The 27,401-nt window shown below is 43.1% G+C and overlaps 1 protein-coding gene across 7 annotated transcripts in view; it reads right to left on the bottom strand.

Annotated features, from left to right (window-relative positions):
* Positions 1 to 27,401, bottom strand: part of flt4 (fms related receptor tyrosine kinase 4) — a 271,100-nt gene that overhangs the window by 124,584 nt on the left and 119,115 nt on the right. For all 7 annotated transcript variants that reach the window (XM_059990711.1, XM_059990708.1, XM_059990707.1 and 4 more), the window contains one exon: positions 3,695 to 3,825. In XM_059990711.1, coding sequence (XP_059846694.1) covers positions 3,695 to 3,825 — 131 coding nt within the window. The remainder of the gene's footprint in view (positions 1 to 3,694; positions 3,826 to 27,401) is intronic.

Below are 27,401 nucleotides of genomic sequence, written 5' to 3' on the forward strand. Positions count from 1 at the left end.
CCCCTATCCATCAGATATCTATCTAGCTCCTTCTTGAAAGCATCCAGAGAATTGGCCTCCACCGTCTTCCGAGGCAGTGCATTCCACACCTCCACAACTCTCTGGGAGAAGAAGCTCTTCCTCAACTCTGTTTTAAATAACTGACCTCTTATTCTCAATCCATGCCCTCTGGTACTGGACTCTCCCAACATCTGGAACATATTTCCTGCCTCAATCCTATCAAATCCTTTAATTATCTTCAACATTTCAATCAGATCCCCTCTCAATCTCCTCAATTCCAGCGTGTACAAGCCCAAACTCTCCAATCTCTCTGCGTAAGACAGCCCTGCCATCCCAGGAATCAACCTAGTGAATCTACGCTGCACTTCCTCATTGGCAGAATGTCCTTCCTTAAACCTGGAGACCAAAACTATACACAATATTCCAGGTGTGGTCTCACCAGGGCCCTGTACAAATGCAAAAGGACATCCTTGCTCTTGTACTCAATTCCCCTTGTAACAAAGGCCAACATTCCATTTGCCCTCTTCACTGCCTGTTGCACTTGCTCATTCACCTTCATTGACTGATGAACTAGGACTCCTAGGTCTCTTTGCATTTCTCCCTTACCTAACTCTACACCGTTCAGACAATACTCTGCCCTCTTGTTCCTGCTTCCAAAGTGGATAACTTCACATTTATTCACATTGAATGACATCTGCCAAGTATCTGCCCACTCACCCAGCCTATCCAAGTCTCCCTGTATTCTCCTAACGTCCTCTTCGCATGTCACAATGCCACCCAGTTTAGTATCGTCAGCAAACTTGCTGATATAGTTTTCAATGCCCTCATCGAAATCGTTGACATAAATCGTAAAGAGCTGTGGTCCCAATACAGAGCCCTGTGGTACCCCACTAGTCACCTCCAGCCAGTCCGAGAAACACCCATTCACTGCTACCCTTTGCTTTCTATCTGCCAACCAGTTTTCTATCCATGTTGAAACCCTGCCCCCAATGCCATGAGCTCTGATTTTACTCACCAATCTCCTATGTGGCACCTTATCGAATGCCTTCTGAAAATCTAGGTACACTACATCCACTGGCTTACCCTCGTCTAACATCCTTGTTACACCCTCAAGAAACTCCAACAGATTAGTCAAGCATGACTTGCCCTTGGTAAATCCATTCTGGCTCGGCCTAATCCTATTACTGCCATCAAGATGTGCCACTATTTCGTCCTTAATAATGGACTCAAGCATCTTCCCCACGACTGACGTTAGGCTAACAGGGCGATAGTTCTCCGTTTTCTCCTTCCCTCCCTTCTTGAAAAGTGGGATAACATTAGCCACTCTCCAATCTTCAGGAACTGATCCTGAATCTAAGGAACATTGGAAAATGATTACCAATGCATCCGCAATTTCCTGAGCCACCTCTTTTAGAACCCTCAGATGCAGACCATCTGGACCCGGGGATTTATTAGCCTTCAGTCCTACCAGTCTACTCATCACAGTTTCTTTCCTAATGTCAATCTGTCTCAATTCCTCTGATATCTTATGACCCTGGCCCATCCATACATCTGGGAGATTGCTTGTGTCCTCCCTGGTGAAAACAGATCTAAAGTACGCATTAAATTCTGTTGCCATTTCCCTGTTTCCCATAACAATTTCTCCCAATTCATTCTTCAAGGGGCCAACATTGTTCTTAACTATCTTCTTTCTCTTCACATAGCTAAAAAAGCTTTTGCTATCTCCTTTTATATTCCTGGCTAGACTGAGCTCATACCTGATTTTTTTCTCTCCGTATTGCTTTTTTAGTTAAGATCTGCTGTTCCTTAAAACTTTCCCAATCATCTGTATTCCCACTCATTTTAGCCCTGTCATACTTCTTTTTCTTTAATGCTATACAATCTCTGACTTCCTTTGTCAACCACTGTGGCCCCTTCCCCCTCTTTGAATCCTTCCTTCTCATTGGAATGAACTGCTTTTGCATCTTTTGTATTATCCCCGAGAATATCTGCCACTGCTGATCCACTGTCTTTCCTGCCAGGGCATCCACCCATTTAACTTTGGCCAGCTCTTCCCTCATGGCTCCGTAGTCTCCTTTATTTAATTGCAACACTGACACCTCTGATCTGCCCTTATCCCTCTCAAATTGTAGATAAAAACTTATCATGTTATGATCACTACTTCCTAATGGCTCCTTTACTTCAAGATCACTTATCAATTCCTGTTCATTACACATCACCAAGTCCAAAATAGCCTCGTTCCTGGTTGGCTCAAGCACAAGCTGTTCCAAAAATACATCCCTTAGACACTCCACAAACTCCCTATCCTGGGGTCCAGCACCTACCTGATTCTCCCAGTTCACCTGCATGTTGAAATCTCCCATAACGACTGCATAACCTTTAGCACATGCCAATGTTAACTCCCTAATCAACTTGTACCCAATATCCACGCTACTGTTTGGGGGCCTGTACACAACACCCATTAGGGTCTTTTTACCCTTACTGTTCCTCAGCTCAATCCACACAGACTCTACTTCCCCTGTTCTTAAGTCACCCCTTGCTAAGGACTGAATCTCATTCCTCACCAACAGGGCCACCCCACCCCCTCTTCCCATATTTCTGTCTCTACGATAGCACGTATACCCTGGTACACTCAATTCCCAGGCCTGATCCCCTTGCAGCCATGTCTCCGTTATCCCAACAATATCGTAGTTCCCCATTTTCATCTGAGCTTCAAGCTCATCTGTCTTATTTCTGACACTACGCGCATTCAAGTATAGAATTCTTAGCCCATTCCTCCTCTCTTTGCTTAAAACTCTGTCTATTGTACCTAACCATACCTGCAAGAAAATGAATTTCAAGGTTGTATATGGTAACATACCATATAAATTTACTTTGAATTTTGAACCAGAGGTTGCAGATGTTGGAATCTAAAGCAACACACAATCTGCCATAGGGACTCACTGAGTCTGTGGAGGGGAAAGGAATGGTCAACATTTCAGGTCAAAATGCTGCATCATGACTCCTGATCAGTTGACGGACGGCTCCTTTCTGCTGCTTGGCCCACTGTACCTACAGCAAGTTTCCTGTTGTTATGGATATTGTAGATCTTCTTTTTATTTAGAGATACAGCACAGTAACAGGCCCAATGAGCATACCGCCCGAATACACTCATGTGGCCAATTAACTTACCGACAGATATATTTTGCAATGTGGGAGGAAACAGGAGCACCCAGAGGAAACTCACAGAGTCAGGGAGAGTGTACAAACTCAGCAACAGGAATAAAACCCAGGTCTCTGGCACTAATAGTGTTACATTAACTGCTACGTCACTGTTACACCTCTTGCAGGAGTAAACTGGAAAAGATCTGATAGTGAACACAGATCATCGAAGACAGCTTCAAAAGCCAATGCCTGAGAAAGGCAGAATTCATCATGAAGGACGCTCAGCACCCAGGACACGCCCTCTTCTCACTGGTACCATCAAGGAGGTGGTACAGGAGCCTAAAGACCCACACTCAGTGATTCAGGGACAGCTTCTTCCCTTCCACCATCAGATTTCTGAATGGGAAATGAACCCATGGGCACTGCGTTCTCTTTTTGCATTTAAAAAACTCTTTATTTTTACTTACGGTAATGGTTGTTATGTTTTGCACTATACTGCTGCCACAAGACAACTAATTTCTCGACGTGTTAGTGATTAGTGATGACTCACCTCCCGCAGAGTGACTTTGAGGGTTGGGATAGACACGAGGCACGGAACAGTGACCAGTGCATTGTTCACAGTCAACACCTGAGCTTGCTGGGTCCCGTTGGGTGACGAGCTAAGGAAAGGGTTCTGTGGATCTGGAAATACAGATAAAGATCTAAAGATGAGGTTTATTTGTCACATGTACATCGAAATAACAAAACATACAGTAAAACGCATTGTTTGCATTGAAGATGTGCTGGGGCTGCTTCTGGTACTGACATAGCATGCCCACGACTAACTAATCCTGTCTTTGGAATGTGGGAGGAAACCCATACAGTCATGGGGAGAACATACTAATTCCTTACAGCATTACTGGCTCTGTGAAGTTTGACACTAACCACTACACTACTATGCTGCCCTATAACAGAAATAACACGAGTCCATAAGCGTTTGGCATGGACTAGAAGGGCCGAGATGGCCTGTTTCCTGCTGTAATTGTTATATGGTTACATAAGACCACAAGACACAGGAGCAGAATTAGGCCACTCGGTTCACCGAGTCTGCTCCGCCATTCCATTGTGGCTGATTTATTATCCCTTTCAACATCATTCTTCTGCCTTCTCCCCTGTAACCTTTGATGTCCTAATTAATCAAGAGCTTATCAACCTTTGCTTTAAAAATACCCAATAACTTGGCTTCCACAGCTCATTCACTTCAGCAGAACCCATCTTCAGATTGAGCACTGATACCCTCCACTCCTCCACTCCAAAGACGCAGTGTTAGCCAACAATGCATACCTTACATCATCAGATGGATGAACTCATCAGCACTGCCAGGAGACCACCCCAAACTGACCCAGGACAGGCAGCTGCATGTCTGGGCAGTACTGAGCAACACAACAACGTCCAGCCATTAAGAAGGCATACGGTATGTTGGCCTTCATTAGTTGGGGAATTGGGTTCAAAATTCATAAGATGCATAGATATGGTGGACAGTAACAATCTTTTACCTAGGGCAGGGAAGTCTAAAACTAGCTTAAGCTCAAGCTTATTGTTATCAGTTTGTGTGTGTGTATACAGATGCATGAGAGGGGGAAGATTTAATAGAGACCTGAGGGGCAACTGTTTCACACAGTGACTGGTGAGTTTATGGAATGAGCTGCCAGATGAAGTGGTTCAGCCAGGTACAACAGAATCAATTAAGAAGCACATAGAAATGTACATGGAGGGATGGTGCAAATGCTGGAAATTGGGACTAGCTGGGTGGGTTGGCATGGACTGGTTCGGCCGAAAGGGCTATGTCTGTTAGATATTGCTCTATGACTGTATTGATTCATTGAACACTACAGCAAAGAAACAGACTAGATGGGCCAAAGGGCCTATGTCAAACTATTAATCTACCTAGTCCCATCAACACGAACCATAGCCCTACATGCACTTCCTATGCATGGACCCATCCAATTTATCTTAAATGCTGAAATTGAAACCACATCCATCACTGCCACTGACACTCTCCCACCCTCTGAGTGAAGAAATCCGCCCCCCCAGGTTCCCCTTAAAACAATTCATCTTTCACCTTTAACCTATGACCTGTAGTTCTAGTCTCACCCAACCTCAGAGGAAATGTCAGCTTGCATTTACCCTATGAATACCCCTCAAAATTTTGTAAACCTCTACTCCTGAAAGCATAGGAGAATAAGGGGAAATGTAATGCAGTCCCACCCTATTCAACCTTTCCCTATAATTCAAGCACTAAAGTTCTGGCAACATCCTTATAAATTTTCTCTGCATTCTTTCAATCTTATTAACATCTATGTGGACTATACATGACTCCAGTCCATGTCTTTGAGGCACCAGATCATTCCAACTCTGTTAGAGGAGGTGATCAAGTCAATTCCTTTTCTCAGACTGATGTGAGATTTGAAACCTCTCCTTCAGGATGACTGTGGTAAACAACAAGAAGGAACTCGGTGTGAGGAGAAACATAAAAAACTTACAGCGCAATACAGGCCCTTCAACCCACAAAGCTGTGCCAAACATGTCCTTACTTAGAAATTACCTAGGGTTACCCATAGCCCTCTATTTTTCTGAGCTCCATGTCCCAGTTCAGAAGTCTCTTAAAAGACCCTATCGTATTCGCCTCCATCACCGCCGCTGTCACTCTCTGCGTAAAAAACTTATTCCTGACATCTCCTCTATACCTACCTCCAAGCACCCTAAAACTGTGCCCTCTTCTGCTAGCCATTTCAGCCGTGGGAAAAAGCCTCTAACTATCCACACAATCAATGCCTCTTAACATCTTATACACCTCTATCAGGTCACCTCTCATCCTCCGTTGCGCAAAGTTCACTCAATCTATTCTCATAAGGCATGCTCCCCAATCCAGGCAACATCCTTGTAAATCTCCTCTGCACCCTTTCTATGGCTTCCACATCCTTCCTGTAGTGAGGTGACCAGAACTGATCACAGTACTCCAAGTGGGGTCTGACCAGGGTCCTATATAGCTGCAACATTACCTCTTGGCTCCTAAACTCAATCCCAAGTTTGATGAAGGCCAATGTACCGTATGCCTCCTTAATCACAGAGTCAACATGCACAGCAGCTTTGAGTGTCCTGTGGACTTGGACCCCAAGATCCCTCTGATCCTCCACACTGCCAAGAATCTTACCATTAATACTATATTCTGCCATCATATTTGACTTACCAAAGTGAACCACTTCACACTTATCTGGGTTGAACTCCATCTGCCACTTCTCAGCCCCATTTTGCACCCTATCGATGTCCAGCTGTAACCTCTGACAGCCCTCCACATTATCCACAACACACATAACCTTTGTGTCATCAGCAAATTTACTATCCCATTCCTCCACTTTCTGATCCAGATCATTTATAAAAATCACAAAGAGTAAGTGTCCCAGAACAGATCCCTGAGGCACTCCACTGGTGGGGACCGACCTCTATGCAGAATATGACTCGTCTACAACCACTCTTTGCCTTCTGTGAGCAAGCCAGTTCTGGATCCACAAAGCAATGTCCCCTTGGATCCCATGCCTCCTTACTTTCTCAATAAGCCTTGCATGGGTACCTTATCAAATGCTTTGCTGAAATCCACATGCACTACATTTACTGCTCTTCCTTCATCAATGTGTTTAATCACATCCTCAAAAAATTCAGTCAGGTTTGTAAGGCACGACCTACCCTTGACAAAGCCATGCTGACTACTCCTAATCATATTATATCTGTCCAAATGTACTAAATCCTGCCTGTCAAGATCTTCTCCACCAACTTACCAACTACTGAGGTAAGACTCAATGGTCTATAATTTCCTGGGCTATCTCTACTCCCTTTCTTGAATAAAGGAACAACATCTACAACCCTTCAATCCTCCAGAACCTCTCCCGTCCCCCTTGATGATCATCGCCAGAGGCTCAGCAATCTCCTCCCTTGCCTCCCGCAGTTGCCCGGGGTACATCTCGTCTGCTCCCAGTGACTTATCCAACTTGATACTTTCCAAAAGTTCCAGCACATCCTCTTTCTTAATATCTATATGCTCAAGCTTTTCAGTCCACTGTAATTCGTCCCTACAATCGCCAAGATCCTTTTCCTTAGTGAATACTGAATCAAAGTACTCATTAAGTACCTCTCCTATCTCCTCTGGTTCCATACACATTTTTCCACTGTCACACTTGATAGGTCCTATCCTCTCACATCTTATCCTCTTACTCTTAACATACTTGTAGAATGCCTTGGGGTTTTCCCTAATCCTGTCCATGAAGGCCTTCTCATGGCCCCTTCTGGCTCTCCTAATTTCTTTTTTAAGCTCTTTCCTGCTAGCCTTATAATTTTCTAGATCTCTGTCACTATGTAGTTTATTGAACCTTTCATAAGCTCTTCTTTTCTTCTTGACTAGATTTATAACAGCCTTTGTACACCAAGGTTTCTGTACCCTACCATCCTTTCCATCTCATTGGAACGTACCTATGCAGAACTCCACACAAATATCCCTTAAACATTGGCCACATTTCTTCCATACATTTCCGTTTCCTAAGTTCCTGCCTGATAGCTTCATATTTCCCCTTACTCCAATTAAACACTTTCCTAACTTGTCTGTTCCTATCCCTCTCCAACGCTATGGTAAAGAAGATAGAATTGTGATCACTATCTCCAAAATGCTCTCCCACTGACACCTGACAAGGTTCATTTCCCAATACCAAATCAAGTACAGCTTCTCCTCTTGTAGGTTTATCTACAAATTGTATCAAGAAATCTTCTTGGCTTATTTACGAGAAAAGCTGGGACAATGTTGATGCCAAAACCTAGTGAAATAGAAATATTAATTCAAAAAGGAAAAATTAAAAAATTTACATCTTGTATGTATAATTTGATTCAAAATCAGACAATTAAATCAGGAATTCATAAATCAAGACAAAAATGGGAATCTGATTTGAATGTTAAAATTGATGGAAAAAACTGGTCAAGATTATGTTCTGATAGTATGAGAAATACAATAAATGTTTGACTTAGATTAATAGAATATAATTTTTTTACATCAATTATATATAACACCACAGAAAATAAATAGATTAAATTCAAATATGTCTGACCAATGTTTTCGATGTAATCAAGAAATTGGTACTTCTTTTACATTCTACTTGGTCTTGTTTTAAAATTCAACCATTTTGGATAAATCTAAGACTTTTATTGGAACAAATTACTGGAGTACAACTCCCACATAGTCCAGTATTATTTTTATTAGGAGACATTGAAGGGACAATACCAAAACTTAAATTGAATAAGTACCAGAAAAAATTTATAAAAATTGCATTGGCAGGAGCCAAAAAAGTTATCGCAGTTACTTGGAAACCTGATTTATATTTAACTATGGATTGTTGGAATAATGAAATACATAGTTGTATTCCACTTGAAAAAATTACATACAATCTAAGAAATGAATATGATATATTTTTGAAAATTTGGCTCCCATACCTACAAAAGATAGGATTAAATACATAGGTCCCTTTGAAGATAAAATTATAAAGTAATTGGGGAAAGTAAAAATAAATATTAAAATTATTTTGAACTCCATGGAGCATGTGGGGATCCTCTGATATCCAGGCAATCTTTCTCTTTTTTTTTCTTTCTTTAGATAAGGATTGGGGGGGAGGGTTAAGGGGAGGAGGGAGGGTTAATATTACATTTCTCACTATTTTATCACCACATTTATTCTTCGTAATTTTCTAAAATTTAATACATAAATAATTAATTTATTTTTTTTTAAACCTTCTTGAACACACCTAACAAACTCCACTCTATCTAGATCCCTCACTCTAGGGACATGCCAATCAATATTTGGGAAATTAAAATCATTCACCATGACAACCCTGTTATTATTACACCTTTCCATAATCTGTCTCCTTATCTGCTCCTCGATGTCCCTGTTACTATTGGGTGGTCTATAAAAAAACACCCAGTAGAGTTATTGACCCCTTCCTGTTTCTAACTTCCACCCACAGAGACTCCATAGACACCCCTCCATGACTTCCTCCTTTTCTGCAGCCGTGACACTATCTCTAATCAACAGTGCCACACCCCCCAACTCTTTTGCCTCCCTCCCTGTTTTTTCTGAAACATCTAAAGCCTGGCATTCAAAGTAACCATTCCTGCCCCTGGCCACCACACCATAGCTCCAAGTATAGATCCACGCTCTAAGCTCATCCACTTTGTTCATGATACTCCTTGTGTTAAAATAGACACATCTCAAACCATCAGTCTGAGTGCATCCCTTCTCCACCACCTGCCTATCTCCCTGAAGAGTACATCTCGGCTGCACCAAGCAACATCAAAAATGCCTTCCTGACGATTCTCAGAAACGTCTTGTAGGGCCATTCTTGGGGTTGAAAGGCACCTCTTCATCCCAACAGAGGACCCCAGCCTGCTTCCTGATCCTTCTTTCCTTACAAAATCCAAGCAGCAGCTCTGTAAACAAAGTGGGGAAGAAAAACTTCCTGTCTAATGTGCTCTGGCACACCCACCAGGACAAGGTTTTGGGCTCTGCGCAAACACACAGCCATGACTTCCTGCCACTGACTCTCAGTGTTCCAGCCCCACTCAGGAAAGCAACCTTCAACTTGACCCTGTCCAATCCATCATCACATTCCTCTCCAGAACCCCTCCAGATTTCCTTGGCTGCATGAGGCTTCGAACTCTGACAGGAAGCGTACATCAGTGAATGAGTTTGTAAATAGATGACCGAGAAGCAGTAAACCATTCTAAATTATCTGTGTGTAATCCCTCCCTTCCTCTGGAATACCTCTCCATCTCCTTCACATCCTTCATAGGACTGAAGCAGGCCCTTCTGCCCAACTCATCCAGGCTGACCAAAGTACCCACCTAAACCAGCCCCACTTGGTCCTTATCATACCTACAGCTACTCACTTTCAAAGACTCTTTGCAAATCAAGTATTCAGTATCATTATTATTTTTAATTTGCAGTTTGTCTTTTTTTGTACATTGGTTGTTTGTCAGTCTTTATTCAATATTCAAGATTGAAATCAAATCATTAGGAAGAGGTGGCGCAGCATTGGAAGGTGTTGAATCTTTGTGGATAGATCTAAGGAACTGCAAGGGTAAAAATACCCTGATGGTAATTATATACAGACCCCCAAACAGTTGTAAGGATGTGGTAGACAAATTACAATGACAGATAGAAAATGCATGCCAAAAGGCATTGTTACAATAGTCATGAGGGATTTCAGTTTGCCGGTAGATTGGAAAAATCAGGTTGGTGCTGGATTACAGGAGGGGGAGTTTCTAGACTGCCTTCGAGATGGCTTTTTAGAGCAACTCGTGGTTGAGCCCAATAGTGGATCAGCGATTCTAGATTGACAAGGTCCCTCAAGAGAGATTCATCCAGAAAGTCATGAGGCATGGGATAAGTGGAACATTGGCTGTTTGGATAAAAAAACTGGCTTAAAGGAAGAAAGCAGAGGGTAGCTATGGAAGGAAAGTTTTCTGCCTGGAGGTCAGTGACTAGTGGAGTGCTGCAGGGATCTGTTCTGGGACCCCTGCTATTTGTGATTTTTATAAATGACCTGGATGTAGAGGCGGAAGGATGGGTGAGTAAGTTTGCAGATGACACGAAGATTGGAGGAGTTGTGGATGGAGCTGTAGGTTGTCGAAGGTTACAAGAGGATATAGACAGGCTGCAGAGTTGGGCAGAAAAATGGCAGATGGAGTTCAATCCAGATAAGTGTGAGGTGATGCATTTTGGAAGGACAAACCAAAAAACTGAGTACAGGATTACTGAGTACAAGAGAGTGGATGAACAAAAGGACGTTGGGGTTCAAATCCCTCAAGGTTGCTGAGCAGGTTGATAGGGAAGTTAAGGATGCTAGGCTTCATTAGCAGAGGGATTGAGTTCAAGAGTAGAGGGGTCATGTTGCAACTCTACATATCTCTGGTGAGACCGCACTTAGAGTATTGTGTTCAATTCTGGTCACCTCATTATAGGAAGGATGTGGAAGCTATGGAGAGGGTGCAGAGGAGATTTACCAGAATGTTGCCTGGATTGGAGAATAAGTCATATGAAGCAAGGTTAGCAGAGCTGGGACTTCTCTCTTTGGAGTGTAGAAGAATGAGAGGGGACTTGATAGAGGTCTACAAGATTATGAGAGGCACAGATAGGGTGGATAGTCAGTACCTGTTTCCCAGTGCACCAATAGCAAACATCAGAGGGCATATGTACAAAATTAAGGGAGGGAAGTTTAGGAGAGACATCAGGGGTAAGTTTTTTTACACGGAGGGTTCTGAGTGCCAGGAATGACTCGCCAGGGATGGTGGTGGAAGCTAAAACATTAGGGGTATTTAAGAGCCTCTTGGACAGGCACATGGATGAAAGAAAAATAGAGAGTTATGGGGTAGTGTGGGTTTAGTACTTTTTTTTTTACAGATTATATGAGAGAGTATAGAGAATATTTACTAGAATGTTATCTGGGTTTCAGCACCTAAGTTACAGGGAAAGGCTGAACAAGTTAGGTCTTTATTCTTTGGAGCGTAGAAGGTTGAGTGGGGACTTGATAGAGGTAGTTAAAATTATGAGGGGGGTAAATAGAGTTGATGTGGATAGGCTTTTTCCATTGAGAGTAGGGGAGATTCAAACAAGAGGACATGAGTTGAGAGTTAGGGGGCAAAAGTTTAGGGGTAACACGAGGGGGAATTTCTTTACTCAGAGAGTGGTAGTTGTGTGGAATGAGCTTCCAGTAGAAGTGGTAGAGACAGGTTTGGTATTGTCATTTAAAGCAAAATTGGATAGGTATATGGACAGGAAAGGAATGGAGGGTTATGGGCTGAGTGCGGGTCAGTGGGATTAGGTGAAAGTAAGCGTTCGGCATGGACTAGAAGGGCCGGGATGGCCTGTGCTGTAATTGTTATATGGTTATAAGGGGTCAGCACAACATGGAGGGCTGAAGGGCCTGTACTGTGCTGTAGTGTTCTATGGTTCTATGGGTGTTGTGCAATCAACCAGAATTGATTAGAGAGCTTCAGGTAAAAGAACCCTTAGGGGAAAGTGATTATAATATGATCGAATTCACCCTGAAATTTGAGAAGGAAAATCTAAAGTCAGATGTATCAGTATTACAGTGGAGTAAAGGGAATTACAGAGGATTGAGAGAGGAGTTGGCCATAATTGATTGGAAAAGAATGTTGGCAGGGGTAACAGCAGAGCAGCAATGGCTGCAATTTCTGGGAGAAATTCGGAAGGCACATGATATGTGTATCCCAAAGAGGAGGAAGTACTCTACAGAAACGATGACATAACCGTGGCCAACAAGAGAAGTCAAAGCCAACATAAAAGCCAAAGAGAGGGTATATAATAGAGCAAATATTAGTGGGGAGTTAGAGGACTGGGAAGCTTTAAAAACCAACAGAAGGCAACTAAAAAAAAGTTATTAAGAAGGTAAAGATGGAATACGAAAGGAAGTTAGCTGGTATTATTAAAGAGGATATCAAATGTTTCTTCAGATACCTGAAGTGTAAAAAAGAGGCAAGAGTCGATATTGGACTGCTGGAAAATAATCCTGGAGGGGTAGTAAAGGGGGACGAGAAAATGGTGGACAAATTGAGTAAGCATTTTGCATCAATATTCACTGTGTAAGACACTAGCAGAATGTTGTAAGTCACAGGTATCAATAGTCATGAAATGTGTGAAGTTACCACTACAAGAGAGAAGGTTCTTAGGAAACTGAAAGGTCTGAAGGTGGAAAGGTCTGAAAGGGGTGGCTGAAGAGTTGTGGGGACATTAATGGTGATCTTTCAATAATAACTAAATACTAGAATGGTTCCGGAAAACTGCAAAATTGAAATTATCACTCCACTCTTCAAGAGGGGTGAGAGAGGCAGAAGAAAGGAAATAATAGGCCAGGTGGTATGAGCTCAGTGATTGGGAAGATGTTGGAGTCAATTGTTAAGGATGAGGTCTCAGGTACTTCTAGATACATGATAAAATAAGCCATAGTCAGTATAGTTTCCTCAAGGGAAAATCTTGCCTAACAAATCTGTTGGAATTCTTTGAAGAAATAACATGCAGGATAGACAAAAGAGAATTGGTTGATGTTGGATACTTGGATTTTCAGAAGGTCTTTGACAAGGTGCCACACATGAGGCTGCTTAACAAGCTACGAGCCCAATATATTACAATAAAGATTCTAGCATGGATAAAGCAGTGGTTGATTGCCAGGAGGCAAAGAGTGGGAATAAGGGGAGCCTTTCTGCTTGGTTGCCAGTGACTAGTGGTGCACCCCAGAGATCTGTGTTGGAACCAATTGTTTTTTGCTTTATATGTCAATGATTTAGATGATGGAATTGATGGCTTTGTTGCAAAGTTTACCAACAATACAAAGGTAGGTGGAGATGCATGTAGCTTTGAGGAAGTAGAGAGGCCACAGAAGGACTTAAAACAGATTAGGAGAATAGGCAAAAAATGGCAGATAGATTAGTGTTGAGGAGTGTATGGTCATGCACTTAGGTAGAAGAAATGAAATAATTGACTATTTCCTAAATGTAGAGAAAATACAAAAAAAACAAGGCACAAAGGGATTTAGGAGTCCTTGTGCAGGATTCCCTCATGGTTAATTTGCAGGTTGAGCCTGTGGTGAGGAAGACAAATGCAATGTTAGCATTCATTTCAAGAGAACTAGACTACAAAAGCAAGGATGTAATGTTGAGACTTTATAAAGCACTGGTGAGGCCTCACTGGGACTATTGTGAGCAGTTATGGGCCCCTGATCTTAGAAAAGATGTGCTGAAATTGCAGAGGGTTCAAAGAAAGTTCAAGAAAATGATTCTATGATTGAATGGCTTGTCATATGAAGAGCGTTTGATGGTTCTGGGCCTGTATTCACTGGAATTCAGAGAATGAGGTGACCTAATTGAAACCAATCAAATGGTGAAAGGCCTTGATAGGTGGATGTGAAGAGGATGTTTCTATGATGGAGGAGTCTAAGACCTGAGAACACAGTCTCAGAATAGAAGGGTGTCAAAATGGTTGTTGTGATGTGTCTAGTGTGAGAGTGTAGTGGGTAATGCTTGTTGCTCTCACTTTCAGCTTCCACCACTGGCTAGCAGTCTTGTGAAAAGTAGAGCTGAATGTGAAAGTCTCTCCCTGCCAGTACGTAGCTTCTCCAAAAGCAAGTCCCCTGTAGTGCCTCCTCACTGGTGACACACAGAAACTGAATTTCTTTCTGACTCAATCTGAACTACAGAGGACGGGGAGGAGGTCTGGCCCCTAAACACTTAGCATGCAGGCCCACTAGTGTGTGGATAGATCCTGATGCTTATGAACCAGATCCCTAGCTAACAGCCTTGTGGGCAACCTTGGGAGTAAACTCAAGACAGCAAATCCAGAGTGGAGCCCCTAAGGCCGCTGGATGTCATTGAACATCCTTCAGGCACCTCCTGCAGCCAAGCTGCCAAACGTATTGCTTCATAAGCTTTTCTTCAAACTCAACAAAAGTATTCCTGCACAAGTCCAACAAAGAGCTTTAAAAAGTAGGAATTATTTCAATGGGAGTCATTGATTGGAGTACTGTACAGATGCAACATAAGTGTTCTCATGACAGTAAGGCAAAGAGCTTTAAAAACCCAGTCTCTATAAGAGAGAGGTACCTCCTAGTGGAGTGGTCACCATCGGAGTAGACTGAGATAGAGTAGTAAGGCTTTGTCTCAACAGGGCTTCAGCAAGAACAGGTGCAGGCAAGGTAAGTAGGTGAGCTCATTCCTTATTTCTTAGCTAATTCTGGAGGCAATAGTGAGTATGTCTACAGGGCCAGTGTTATGTTCTGGGTATCAGATATGGGTTTTCCGGGAGACTTCCAGCCTCCCCGATGGCCACACCTGCACCAAGTACATCGAGATGCAGCTCCTTAGAGACCGTGTACGGGAACTGGAGCTGCAGCTCGATGACCTTCAGCCTGTTAGGGGAAGTGAAGCAGTGATGGACAGGAGCCACAGTCACCCCAAGACTACAGAAGACAGATAAATGGGTGACTGTCAGGACAGGGAAGAAGAACGTCAGATAGTGGAGAGCACCCCTCTGACTGTCCCCTCAAAAATAAGTACTCCATTTTGAGTGCTGTTGTGGGGGACGATCTACCTGGGGGAAGCAACCAGAGTCTGGCCCTGTTGCTCAGAAAGGTAGAGAACTGAAGAGGATAGCAGCAGTTATAGGGAACTCTATAGTCAGGGGTACAGATAAGTAATTCTGTGGATGTGAAAAGGAAACACAGATGGTCCTTTGCCTGCCAGGAACCAGGGTCCACAATGTTTCCAGACATGTCCACAATATCCTGAAAAGGGAGAGTCAGCAGACAGAAGTCATGATACATATTGGTACCAATGACATGGGTAGAAAAATGGAGGAGGTCCCGAAAAAGAATACAGGGAATTACAAAGGAAGCTAAGAAGCAACACCTCAAGGGTAGTAATCTCGGGATTGCTGTCTATGTCATGTGACAGTGAGGATAGGGATAGAATGAGTTGGCAGATAAATATATGGCCGAAGAATTAGAAAAAGAGATAGGGATTCTGATTTCCAGATAACTCACCTGGGGCGGGGAGATCTGTACAAAAGGGATGGGTTGCACTTAAATCCAAGGGGGACCAATATTCTTGCAGGCAGGTTTACTGGAGCTATTGGAAGTGGTTTAAACTAATATGGCAGGGGAATGGGAACCAGTATGATACAGCTGAGGATGACCAACAGGTTTACAAGAAGATGCTGGGTGTAACATTAATGTAAGGAAAAACTAGCCAATAATCTGGGTACAAATGCAGACAGAACAAAGAGTTAAATTGTACCACAGAGGCAAAATTCAAAAGCACAGAGAATGCAGAAATGAAGATACTACTTTTAAATGTGCATAGCATTCAGAATTTGGCTGATGAACTCATGGCACAATTTGAGACCGGTAGGTACGACATTGTGGACATCACTGAGTCATGGCTGAAAGAAAGTAAGGGAAAAAAAAACTTTATGGGAATCATATATAGGCCTCCAAATAGTAGCCAAGATGTGGGGTTGAGATTGTAAACGGAGTTGGAATAAGGGTAATGGCACAATTGTGATTGGGGGACTTTAATATGCAAGGAGTTTGGGAAAATCAGGTTGGTGTCAGATTGCAAGAGAGGTAATTTGTTGAATGCCTACAAGATGGCTTTATAGACCAGCTTGTGCTTGAGCCTACTCATGGAAAGATTCCTGGATTAGGTATTGTGTAATAACCCAGGTCTTATTATGTAGCTTAGAAGGCAGTGATCATAATATGGTTGAATTCATACTCCAATTTGAGAGAAAGCCTTTGTCACATGTACTAGTATCACAATGGAATAAAGGGAATTACAGAGGAGCTTGCCCAGATGGATTGGAGAGGGATACTAACGGGGATGACAGCACAGCAGAGATGGCTGAAGTTTCTGAGAATAGTTCACAAAGAACAGGATAGATATGTCCCACAGAAAAAGAAATGGCAGGGGTAGGCAACCATGGCTGACAAAGGAAGTTAAGGACTGCATAAAAGCCAAGAAAAGGTCATACAAGGTAGCAAAAGTGAATGAGAATTTGGATGATTGGGAGCTTTTAAAATCCAACAAAAGGCAACTAAAAAAGCTATAAGAAGAGAAAAGATGAAATACGAGAGCAGACTAGGCAATAATATAAAGCAGGATACCAAACGTTTTCAACCCCATACACCTGCCTTCTCACCATATCCTTTAATGCCCTGACCAATCAGGAAACTGTCAACTTCTGCCTTAAATATACCCACAGACTTGGCCCCCACCACATTCTGGGGCAGAGTATTCCACAAATTCACTATCCTCTGCCAAAAACTTCCTCTTTATCTCTGCTCTAAAAAAAAATCATCTCTCAATGTGGAGGCTGTGCCCTCTGGTTCTGGATACCCCCACCTGAGAAAGCATCCTCTCCACATCCACCTTATCTCGTCCTTTCAACATTCGGTAGGTTTCAATGAGATCCCTCCAAATTCTTCTGAATTCCAGTGAGTACAGGCCCAAAGCTGCCAAATAGTCCTCATATGTTAACCCTTTCATTCCAGAATCATCCTCATGAACCTCCTCTGGACTCAATCCAATGACAACACATCCTTTCTGAGATATGGGCCCAAACCTGCCTAGAAACTCCAAGTGCGGCCTGACTGACTAGTATCTTATAAAGTCTCGGTGTTATCTCACAAAATGTTGGAGGAACTCAGCAGGCCAGGCTGCATCTAGAGAGTACAGCTGACATTTCAGGCCAAGACCCTTCAGCAGGACTGCAGAAAAAAAAAGATGAGGAGTAGATTTCAAAGGTGGGGGGAGGGGAGGGAGAAACACAAGGTGATCAGCATTTGTATGTGTCGCTTGGATTCCCAGCATCTGCAGATTTTCTTTTCTGTTCTGCATTATCTCCTTGCTTTTATATTCTATTCCCCTTGAAATAAATACCAACATTGCATTTGCCTTCTTTACCACAGACTCAGCTTGTAAATTCATCTTCTGGAAGTCTTGCATGAGGACTCCTAAGTCCCTCTGCAACTCTGATGTTTGAACCTTTTCCCCATTTAGATAATAGTCCACACTATTGTTCCTTTTACCAAAATGCATTTCCCAACACTGTATAGCGAAGGGTCTCGGCCCGAAACATCGACAGCGTTTCTCCCTATAGATGCTGCCTGGCCTGCTGCGTTCTACCAGCATTTTGTGGGTGTTGTTGACTGTATACCATCTGCCACTTTTTTGGCGATTCTTCCAATTTGTCTAAGTCCTGCTGCAATCACATTGCTTCCTCAGCACTACCTGCCCCTCCAAACTATCTTCTATCATATTATCCACAAACTTTGCCACAAAGCCATCAGTTCTTTTTTTAAAATTATTTTTTTAATTTCCCAGTGTCCCCCACCTCATCATCAATTCTATTATCCAAATCATTGACAAACAATGTAAAAAGTAGCGGTCCCAATACTGACTCCTGAGGAACACCACTAGTCACTGGCAGTCAACCACAAAAGGCCCTCTTTATTCCCACTCGCTGCCTCCTGCCTGTCAGCCATTCCTCTATCCATGCCAGTATCTTTCCTGTAACACCATGGGCTCACAACTTGTTAAGCAGCCTCATGTGTGGCACCTTATCAAATGCCTTCTGAAAATCCAAGTAAATGACATCCACTTCTCTCCACCAGGTTCAGGAACAGCTGCTTTCTTTCAATCATTTGGTTCTTGAACCAACTGGCACAACCCCAAGCTGTATCTCAGTACAGCACACTTTCATAGATACTGCTTGACCATCTGAATTGCTCCAGTATTTTACATGTGTTGCGTTAAAATGGCCTTTATTTTTGTTCTAATTGTGTTTTCTCGTAAAAAGTGTAAAATTTATATTTTTCTTCTGACTGCTGTTTATCTGATGCTCTGTGCCTGTGATGTTACTGCAAGTTTTTCATTGCATCTGTGCACACTTGGACTTGTGCAGATGATAATAAACTGTACTTCGACTTTATCACAGAACATTACAGCATAGTACAGATTCTATGGCCAATGATGTTGTGCCTACTCTAAGATCAATCTAACCCTTCCCTCCCATATTTTTCTATCATCCAAGTGCCTATCTAAGAGTCTCTAAGTGGCCCTAATGTGGCTACCTTTCCCACCACCCCTGGCAGGGTGTTCCACAAACTCAACATGCACTTATACAAATGTCTTTTATATGATATTATTGCACTTGACTCAACTTCTTTCTCTGACAGCTCATTCCACCAGCAATCCAGGCCTCTGCACTATCCCTGAATTATAAGGACTCCTCACTAATGGTTCTTCACTGTCAGGGCCCTGACCTCCTCACCCTATCCTCCCACTGCAATAGCGGGGATTGGGTTCCTCTTGTCCTCACATACCACTCTATTAGCCTCCACATGCAGTACATAATTCTCCACAACTTCCACCATCTTCAACAGGATCCCACCACCAAGCACAACTTTCCTGCCTCCCCCACTTTCCGCATAGGTTGCTCCGTGTGCAACTCCCTTGTTCACTTCTCCCTCCCCAGTCATCTCCCTCTTGGAACTTATCCTTTCAAGTGCCACACCTGCCCCTGCAGCTCCTCCATCACTAGCATTCAGAGACCCAAACAATCATTCCAGGTGAGGCAACATTTCATCTGTTAGTCTAGTGGGGTCATCTACTGTATCCGGTGCTCCTGTGAGAACCAACACACATGGGGAGACCACTTCGCCAAGCATCTACGCTCTGTCCGCCAGAAAGAGCACAATCTACCAGAAGCCACCTATTCCAATTGTACTTCCCATCCTGATCTGTCATTCCATGGCCTCCTCTACTGTCGGGTTAGGGTCACAACATCTTATATTCTGTGTCGCCAATCGATGGCATTAACATTAATTTCTCTATCTTCTGGTATTTGCAGCCCCACCCCCCTCGCTTCACCATTCCCCATTTCTGTTTCCCTCTCTCACCTTTTCCCTCACCTGCCCACCAGTCCCACCTGGTGCTCTTCCTTCTTCCCTTTCTTCTATGGTCTTCTACCTTCTATCCAATTCCCTATTGTCCAGCCCTTTATCTTTCATCAATCAACTTCCTAGCACTTTACTTCACCCCTCCCCATTTCACCTCTCACCTAACATCTTGTATTTCTTCCTCCCCTCCCCCATCTTCTTACTCTGACTTCTCATCTTTTTCCCCAGCCCTCATTCAGAGTTTCAGCCCAAAAGGTTGGCTGTTTATTATTTTCCACAGACGCTGCCTGACCTGCTGAGTTCTTCTAGCATTTTGTGTATGTTGTCTTGTATCTCCAGCACTTGCAGATTTTCTCGTGTTTGAGGCTGTTATAGTAGGTGATTTTAACTTTCCACATATTGACTGGGACCCCATAATAAGGATTAGCTGGGATAGAGTTTATCAAATGTGTTCAACAAAGTTTCCTTAATCAGTACATAAAAGTCCCAGTGAGAGTGTATGATACTTGATCTGCTATTAGGGGATGAGACAAAGCAGGTGACAGAAGTTTGTGCAGGGGAACACTTTGCATTCAGTGATCACAATGCCATTAGTTTCAAAGAAAGTCTGCAGAAATATAAGTCTGGACCACGGTTGAAATTCTAAATTGGAGAAAGGCCAATTTTGATGGTATCAGAAAGGATGTGGCAAGTGTGGATTGGCACAGGCTGTTTTCAGGCAAAGGTGTACTTGGTAAATGGGAGGTTTTCAAAAGTGAAACTCAGAGAACAAAGCTTGGAGGTCCCTGTCAGAATAAAAGGTAAAGAAAACAAGTGTAGGGAACCTTGGTTATCAAAAAATGTTTAGGGCTTGGTATAGTAAAAAAGGAGGTGCATAGCAGGATTAAGCACACAGGAACCAAAGAGGTGCTTTGGAGTATCAGAAATGCAAGAGAACAATGCAGAAAGAATTCAGGAGGGCTAAAAGGCATCCAGTTGCCCTAGCAGAGAAGCTGAAGGAGAATCCTAAGGAATTCTACACATATTTTAAAAGCAAAGGAGGTGCAAGGGACAAAATTGGTCCTCTGGTAGACCAGAATGGTAATCCATGTGTGGAGCCAAAACAGATGAGGGAAGGTCTTAAATAATTTTTTGCATCTGTATTTACTCAGAAGACAGACACAGAATCTATAGAAGTGAGGCTAAACAGGCATCAACTTCATGAACCCTACAGATAAGAAAAAGAGATGGTGTTAGCTGTCCTAAGGCAAACCAAAGTGGATAACTCGCCAGGGCCCGACAAGCTGTTCCCTCAGACCTCATGGGAGGTCTGTGCAGAAATTGCTGGGACCCCAGCAGAAATATTTAAATCAACCTTAGTGACAACGGAGGTAGCAAAGGATTGGAGGATTGCTAATTTTGTTTCGCTATTTAAGAAAGGCTCTAAACATAAACCATGAAATTATAGGCTGGTGAGTCTGAAATCAATAGTGGGAAAGTTATTGGAAGGTATCCTAATGGAACAGGTTTTTGAATATTTGAATAGAAATGGACTGATTAAGGATAGTCAGCATGGCTTTGTGCATGGTAGGTCGTGTCTAACCAATCTTGTAGAGTTTTTCAAGGAAGTTATCAGGAATGTAGATGAAGATGAGGCAGTGGATGCTGTCTGCTTGGATTTTAGCAAGGCATTTGACACGGTCCCGCATGGGAGGGTGGTCAGGAAGGTTCAGTCGCTTGACATTGAAGATAAGGTAGTATATTGGATTAGACTTTGGCTTTGTGGGAGAAGTCAGAGAGTGGTAGTAGATGGTTGCCTCTCTGACTGTAGGGCTGTGACTAGTAGAGTGCCAGAGGGAACAGTGCTGGGTCAGTTGTTTTTTGTCATCTATATCAACGATCCGTATGATAAAATGGTTAACTGCATCAGCAAATTTGCGGATGACACCAAGATTGGGTGTGTAATGGACAGTGAGGAAGGCCATCGTGACTTGCAAAGGGATCTGCATCAGCTGGAAAAAATGGACTGAGAAACAGCAGATGGGATTTAATGCAGACAAGTGTGAAGTGTTGCATTTCGATAGGACCAACCAGGTAGCTCTTACATAGTGAACAGCAGGGCACTGAGGAGTGTGGTAGAACAGAGGGATCTGAGAGTACAGGTCAATAATTCATTGAAAGTGGCATCACAGGTAGACAGGATCATAAAGAAAGCTGTGGGCACATTGGCCTTCATAAATTAAAGTATTGAGTACAGGAGTTGTATAAGACATTGGTTAGGCCTAATTTGGAGTACTGTGTGCTGTTTTGGTCACCACCTACAGGAAAGATGTAAATAAGGTTGAAAGAGTACAGAGAAAATTTACAAGGATGTTGCCATGTCTGGAGGACCTGAGTAACAAGGAAAGATTGAATAGGTTAGGACTTTATTCCTTGGAATATATAACATTGAGAGGAGATTTGATAGAGGCATACAAAATTATGAGGGATATAGATATGGTAAATGAAAACAAGCTTTTTCCATTGAGGTTGGGTGGGACTACAACCAGATGGGTGGGTTAAGGGTAAAAGGAGAAAAGTTTAAGGGGCACACGAGTGGAAGCCTCTTCACTCAAAGGGTCACGAGAGTGTGGAGTAAGCTTTCAGCACAAGTGGTCCATGCAAGCTCAACTTTTATGTTTAAGAGAAGTTGGGATAGGTATGTGGATGGTAGGAGTATGGAGATCTATGGTCCAGATGTAGGTCGAGAGGAGCAGGCTATTTAAATGGTTCGGTACAGGTTAGATGGACCAAACGGCTTGTTTCTGAGCTGTATTTGTTTATGACTTTATTGAGCGCAATTTCTTCCCAGTTTTAAAATGTAATGTTGATTTCTTCAGGATGTATTTAATGTTAGAGTCATAGAAAAGTACAGCACAGAAACAGGCCTTTCAGCCTATCTAAGTCATGTTGATCCATTTAAACTGCCTTCTTCAATCAACCTACACTGGGGCATAGCCACCCATACCCTACCATCCACGTACCTCTCCAAACTTCTCTTAAACATTGAATTTGAGTGTGCATGTAACACTTGCGCTGGGAGCTCATTCCATAGTCCTATGACCCTCTGAGTGAAGAAGTTTCCCTACAGGTTCCTCTTAAACTTTTCATCCTTCACCCTTAACCCATAACCTCTGGTTATAATGCCACACAACCCCAATGGAAAAAGCCTGCCTGTGTTTACCATATCTATATCCCTCATAATTTTGCATACCTCTATCAAATCTCCTCTCAATCTTCTATGATCTAAGGAATAAAGTCCTAACCTATTCAATCTTTCCTTTTCTCTCAGGTCTACAGATGCAGCTGGAGGAAATCTGTTCAAGAAAGGGCTGTGCTACATGAAAACAAGTGTCAGCTGTGAAAGGAGACTGAACAACCAAAAGACCCAACCACTAACCACAGCCAGCTCTTACTCTTACACACATTGCACTAGAATAAATGGATCCCAGTTCGGCTTCTATAGCTACCAGGGGACCCACCAATAGACAACCCCTCAGAAGAACCACTCAAGTGATTGCACTACTGTTGTCTTTCTTTGTTTTCCTGTAATTGCCTGCAAGAAAATGAATCAGTGTAGTATATGGCAATATATACATACTTACGGTGAACTCAGAATTTTTTTGAACTTTGAAATTCTTCGCACAAAGAGAATCAGAATCAGATTTAATATCACCAGCATATGACGCGAAATTTATTAACTTTGTGACAGCAAAACAATGCAATACACAATAGAGAGGACAAAACTGAATTATAGTAAACACAGAAAAACTACAGCACAATACAGGCCCTTCAGCCCACAAAATTGTGCCGAACATGCCCCTACCTTAGAAATTACTAGGCTTACTCATAGCCCTCTATTTTACTAAGCTCTATGTACCAATCCAAAAGTCTCTTAGAAGACTCTATCGTATCCACCTCCACCACCATTGCCGACAGCCCATTCCACCACTCTCTGAGTAAAAAGCTTACCCCTGACATCTCCTCTGTACCTACTCCCTAGCACCCTAAACCTGTGTCCTCTTGTGGCAACCATTTCAGCCCTGGGAAAAAGCCAAAAAGCCTCTGACTATCCAAACGATCAATTCCTGTCGTCATCTTATACACCTCTATCAGCACCTCTCATCCTCCATCGCTCCAAGGAGAAAAGGCTGAGTTCACTTAACCTATTCTCATAAGACATGCTCCCCAATCCAGGCAACATACATACATACATACATACATATATATATATGTATATTAGTAAAATTAAATAAGTATTGTAAAAAAAAAGGAAATAAAAAGTAGTGAGATAGTGTTCATGGGTTCAATGTCCATTCTGAAATTGGAAGGCAGAAGGGAAGAAGCTGTTGCTGAGTCATTGAATATGTGTCTTCAGGCTTCTGTATCTCTTTCCTGATAGTCGTAACGAGAGCATGTCGTGGGTGATGGAGGTCCTTAATGACGGACCTTTTTTGAGGCACCGCTCCTTGAACGTATCCCAGATACTATGGAGGCTTGTACCCATGATGGAGCTGACTAATTTTACAACTCCCTGCAGCTTATTTTGGTCCTGCGCAGTAGCCTTCCCTATACCAGACTATGATGTAACCAGTCAGAATGCTCTCCACGATACATCTGTAGAAATTTGTGAGTGTTTTAGTTAACATACCAAATCTCCTCGGGCTCCTGATGAAATACTGCCACTGTTGTGCCTTCTTTGTAGCTGTATTGTTATGCTGGGTCCAGGTTAGGTCCTCAGAGATATTTATACCCAGGGACTTGAAATTGTTCACTCTCTTCACTTCTGATCCCTCTATGAGGACTGATGTGTGTTCTCTCATCTTATCCTTCCTGAAGTCCACAATCAGTTTAATGGTCTTACTGACTTTGAGTGCAAGGTTGTTGCTGCGACACCACTCCACTAGTTGGAATATCTTGCTCTTGTCACCGTCTGAGATTTTGCCAGCAATCGCCAGTAAATTTATAGATGGCATTTGAACTGCACCTAGCCACACAGTCGTGGGTGTAGAGAGATTACAACAGCAGGCTGCGCACACCTCCCTGAGGTGTGCCTGTGTTGACTGTCTTATTGATTGCCAGTGTTGGGAAGTTGAGGATCCAGTTGCAGAGGGAGGTACAGAGGCACAAATTCTGGAGCTTTTCCAATCAGAACTGCAGGAATTATAGTGCTAAATATTGAGCTGTAGTCAATAAACAGCATTCTGACATGGGTATTTGTATTGTCCAGGTGATCCAAGGCCACATGGAGAGCCAGTGAGATCATGTCTGCCTTAGATCTATTGTGGCGATAGGCAAATTGCAGTGAGTCCAGATCCTTGCTGAGGCACAAGCTGATTCTAGCCATAACCAACCTCTCAAAGCATTTCATCACTGCAGAGGTGAGTGTTGCTAGTCGATAGTTGTTAAAATAGCTCACCCTACTCTTCTTGGGAACTGGTATAATTGGTGCCCTTTTGAAGCAAGTGGGAACTTCCTACTGTAGCAATGGGAGATTGAAAATGTTTTTGAACAGCCCTGCCAGTTGTTTTGCGCAAGTATTAAGAGCCTTACTAGGTACCCCATTGGAGCCTGTCGCCTTACAAGGTTTCACTTTCTAAAAAGACAGCCTGACATCGGCCTCCAAGACAGAGATCACAGGATCACCGGGTGCTGCGAGGATCCTCATAGATGTGGTTTTATTCTCCCTTTCAAAGTGAGCATAAAAGGCATTGAGCTTGTCTGGGAGTGAAGCATCACTACCATTCATGATGTTGGGTTTTGCTTTGTAGGGAATGATGGCCTGCAAACCGTGCCAGAGTTGATGTGCCCCCAATGTCGCCTCCAACCTCCGCATGTCATACCTGGTTTTCTTGTACAGGTCACCGGACTTGAATGCCACAGTTCTAGCCCTCAGCTGACTACAAACTTTCTGGCTCATCCACGATTTTTGATTTGGGTATGTACAGCAACCTCATCCATACAGATTTTAATGAAGTCAGTGACAGCTGCAGCTTACTCATTCAAACTCGAAGAGGAATCCCTGAATACAATCTAGACCAACCCAAACCAGATCTGTAAGTGCTCCTGCGCTTCCCTTGTCTATAACCTGTGGGTCCTCACAACTGGTACTGCAGTCTTCAGTCTCTGCTGAGACTCAGGGAGCAGAAGCACAGCTAGGTGCTCAGACTTCCCACGATGTGGAGCTGGGATGGCAGGGTAAGCTCTCCTGATGGTAGTGTAACAGTAGTCCAGTGTGTTGGTTCCTATGTGATTTGCTGGTAATAATTATTTCAAGATTTTTTCAAGCTGGCCTGGTTGAAATCCCCCAAAATGATGGGGGAGTCATCAGAATGTGCTGTTTCATGCCTCCTGATCACATTACTCAGTTCATCTAGAGCTTGCTTGACATTTGCCTGTGGTGGGGTCTACACCGTTACAAAATAATTGCTGAAATCTGAAGAGCTGTTGGTTTCTGGATTGAGCTGCCAGAGCAGGTGGTGGTGGTAGCAGGAACTGTAACAACTTTTAAAAGGCATCTAGATAGGTGGAGGGATCTGGTATTAATGCAGGCAAGTGGGGCTGATATAGATAGGCACAGACATGGTGGGCTTAAGGTGGTGTGCAGTAACAGCCAGTGATTATCTTGGATGTGTTTATTATGATCACAAGACCCTGTTGAACATTGGTAATGTAGAATACTGCATGTCTGGTTCACTGGTTCTGTGATGAGACCAACGGTGGGGGAGCTGTGTGGCTTCGGTCAGGGCAAGGACTAGGCCTCACACCGTGGTGTCAGTTACTGCAGCCACCTAAGAGAAGAGGTACCAGAGACAGTGAGGCACAGCACCCTTGCTGGTTTGGGAGCTGACCATTCCCATTGGTGCTGTCCTCCAGTGCTCACTCAGGAATGACAAGCTGGACTGCGTTCATCAGCAGACTGCTGCAGGCTCATTCTTGCCGACAACATTCATGCACCATCAAACTTCAGGACTTGACTCTCAAAGACTTGGGCTATATTATATTTTTGCGTAACTGCATGTTTACTATTATCTCATATGTGCATTAAGCTGAGTATGACTGTTGCTACTGTGTTTTGCATCTTGGCCCTGAAGTGATGCTGTTTCATTTGGCGGTATTCAAGGGTGTTCATGAATGGTTGGATGATAATTAGACTTGAACTTGTGCTGTTTCACTCTATTGCCTGACTAGCTGAGGTCAGCCAGAATCTCTGCTTTCGTTTCAGATTCCAGGGTCTGTGGATTTATTTACTTCTCAGATTTCAGTTGAAGGTGGGATCTGGTGTCCAGGATGGAACATAGCACCCTTTAAACTCCCTTCTGCATCGTTCCTCCAGCATTTTGTATGTATAACTCAAGATTTCCAGCATCTACAGAATGCCCTGTGTTTATCCCTTTAAGCCATTAGATCTCACCAGTAAATATCACAGGCCCAGGAATGGGGAATGATAATCCCTGCCACAGAACAACAACAGGATATTGTCTGGGCTAAAATCCAACGAGTGATCCTGGACAAAATTCTACCTCCACACGCCTGCCCTCAGCTGTGTTAGAATTCCCAAATCTCACCACTTCAATATCCAGTTATCCAATAAAAAATCCAAGTATTTCTCATGCTGTTACTCCTCCAGTCAGTAATCTCAGTGGGAATCATTCACGGATCTGGGCAACAAGGCATGGAATCAAGTTCACTCAT

Source organism: Hypanus sabinus, chromosome 15, assembly GCF_030144855.1.
Source record: "Hypanus sabinus isolate sHypSab1 chromosome 15, sHypSab1.hap1, whole genome shotgun sequence".
In the NCBI taxonomy this organism is placed as follows: domain Eukaryota; kingdom Metazoa; phylum Chordata; class Chondrichthyes; order Myliobatiformes; family Dasyatidae; genus Hypanus; species Hypanus sabinus.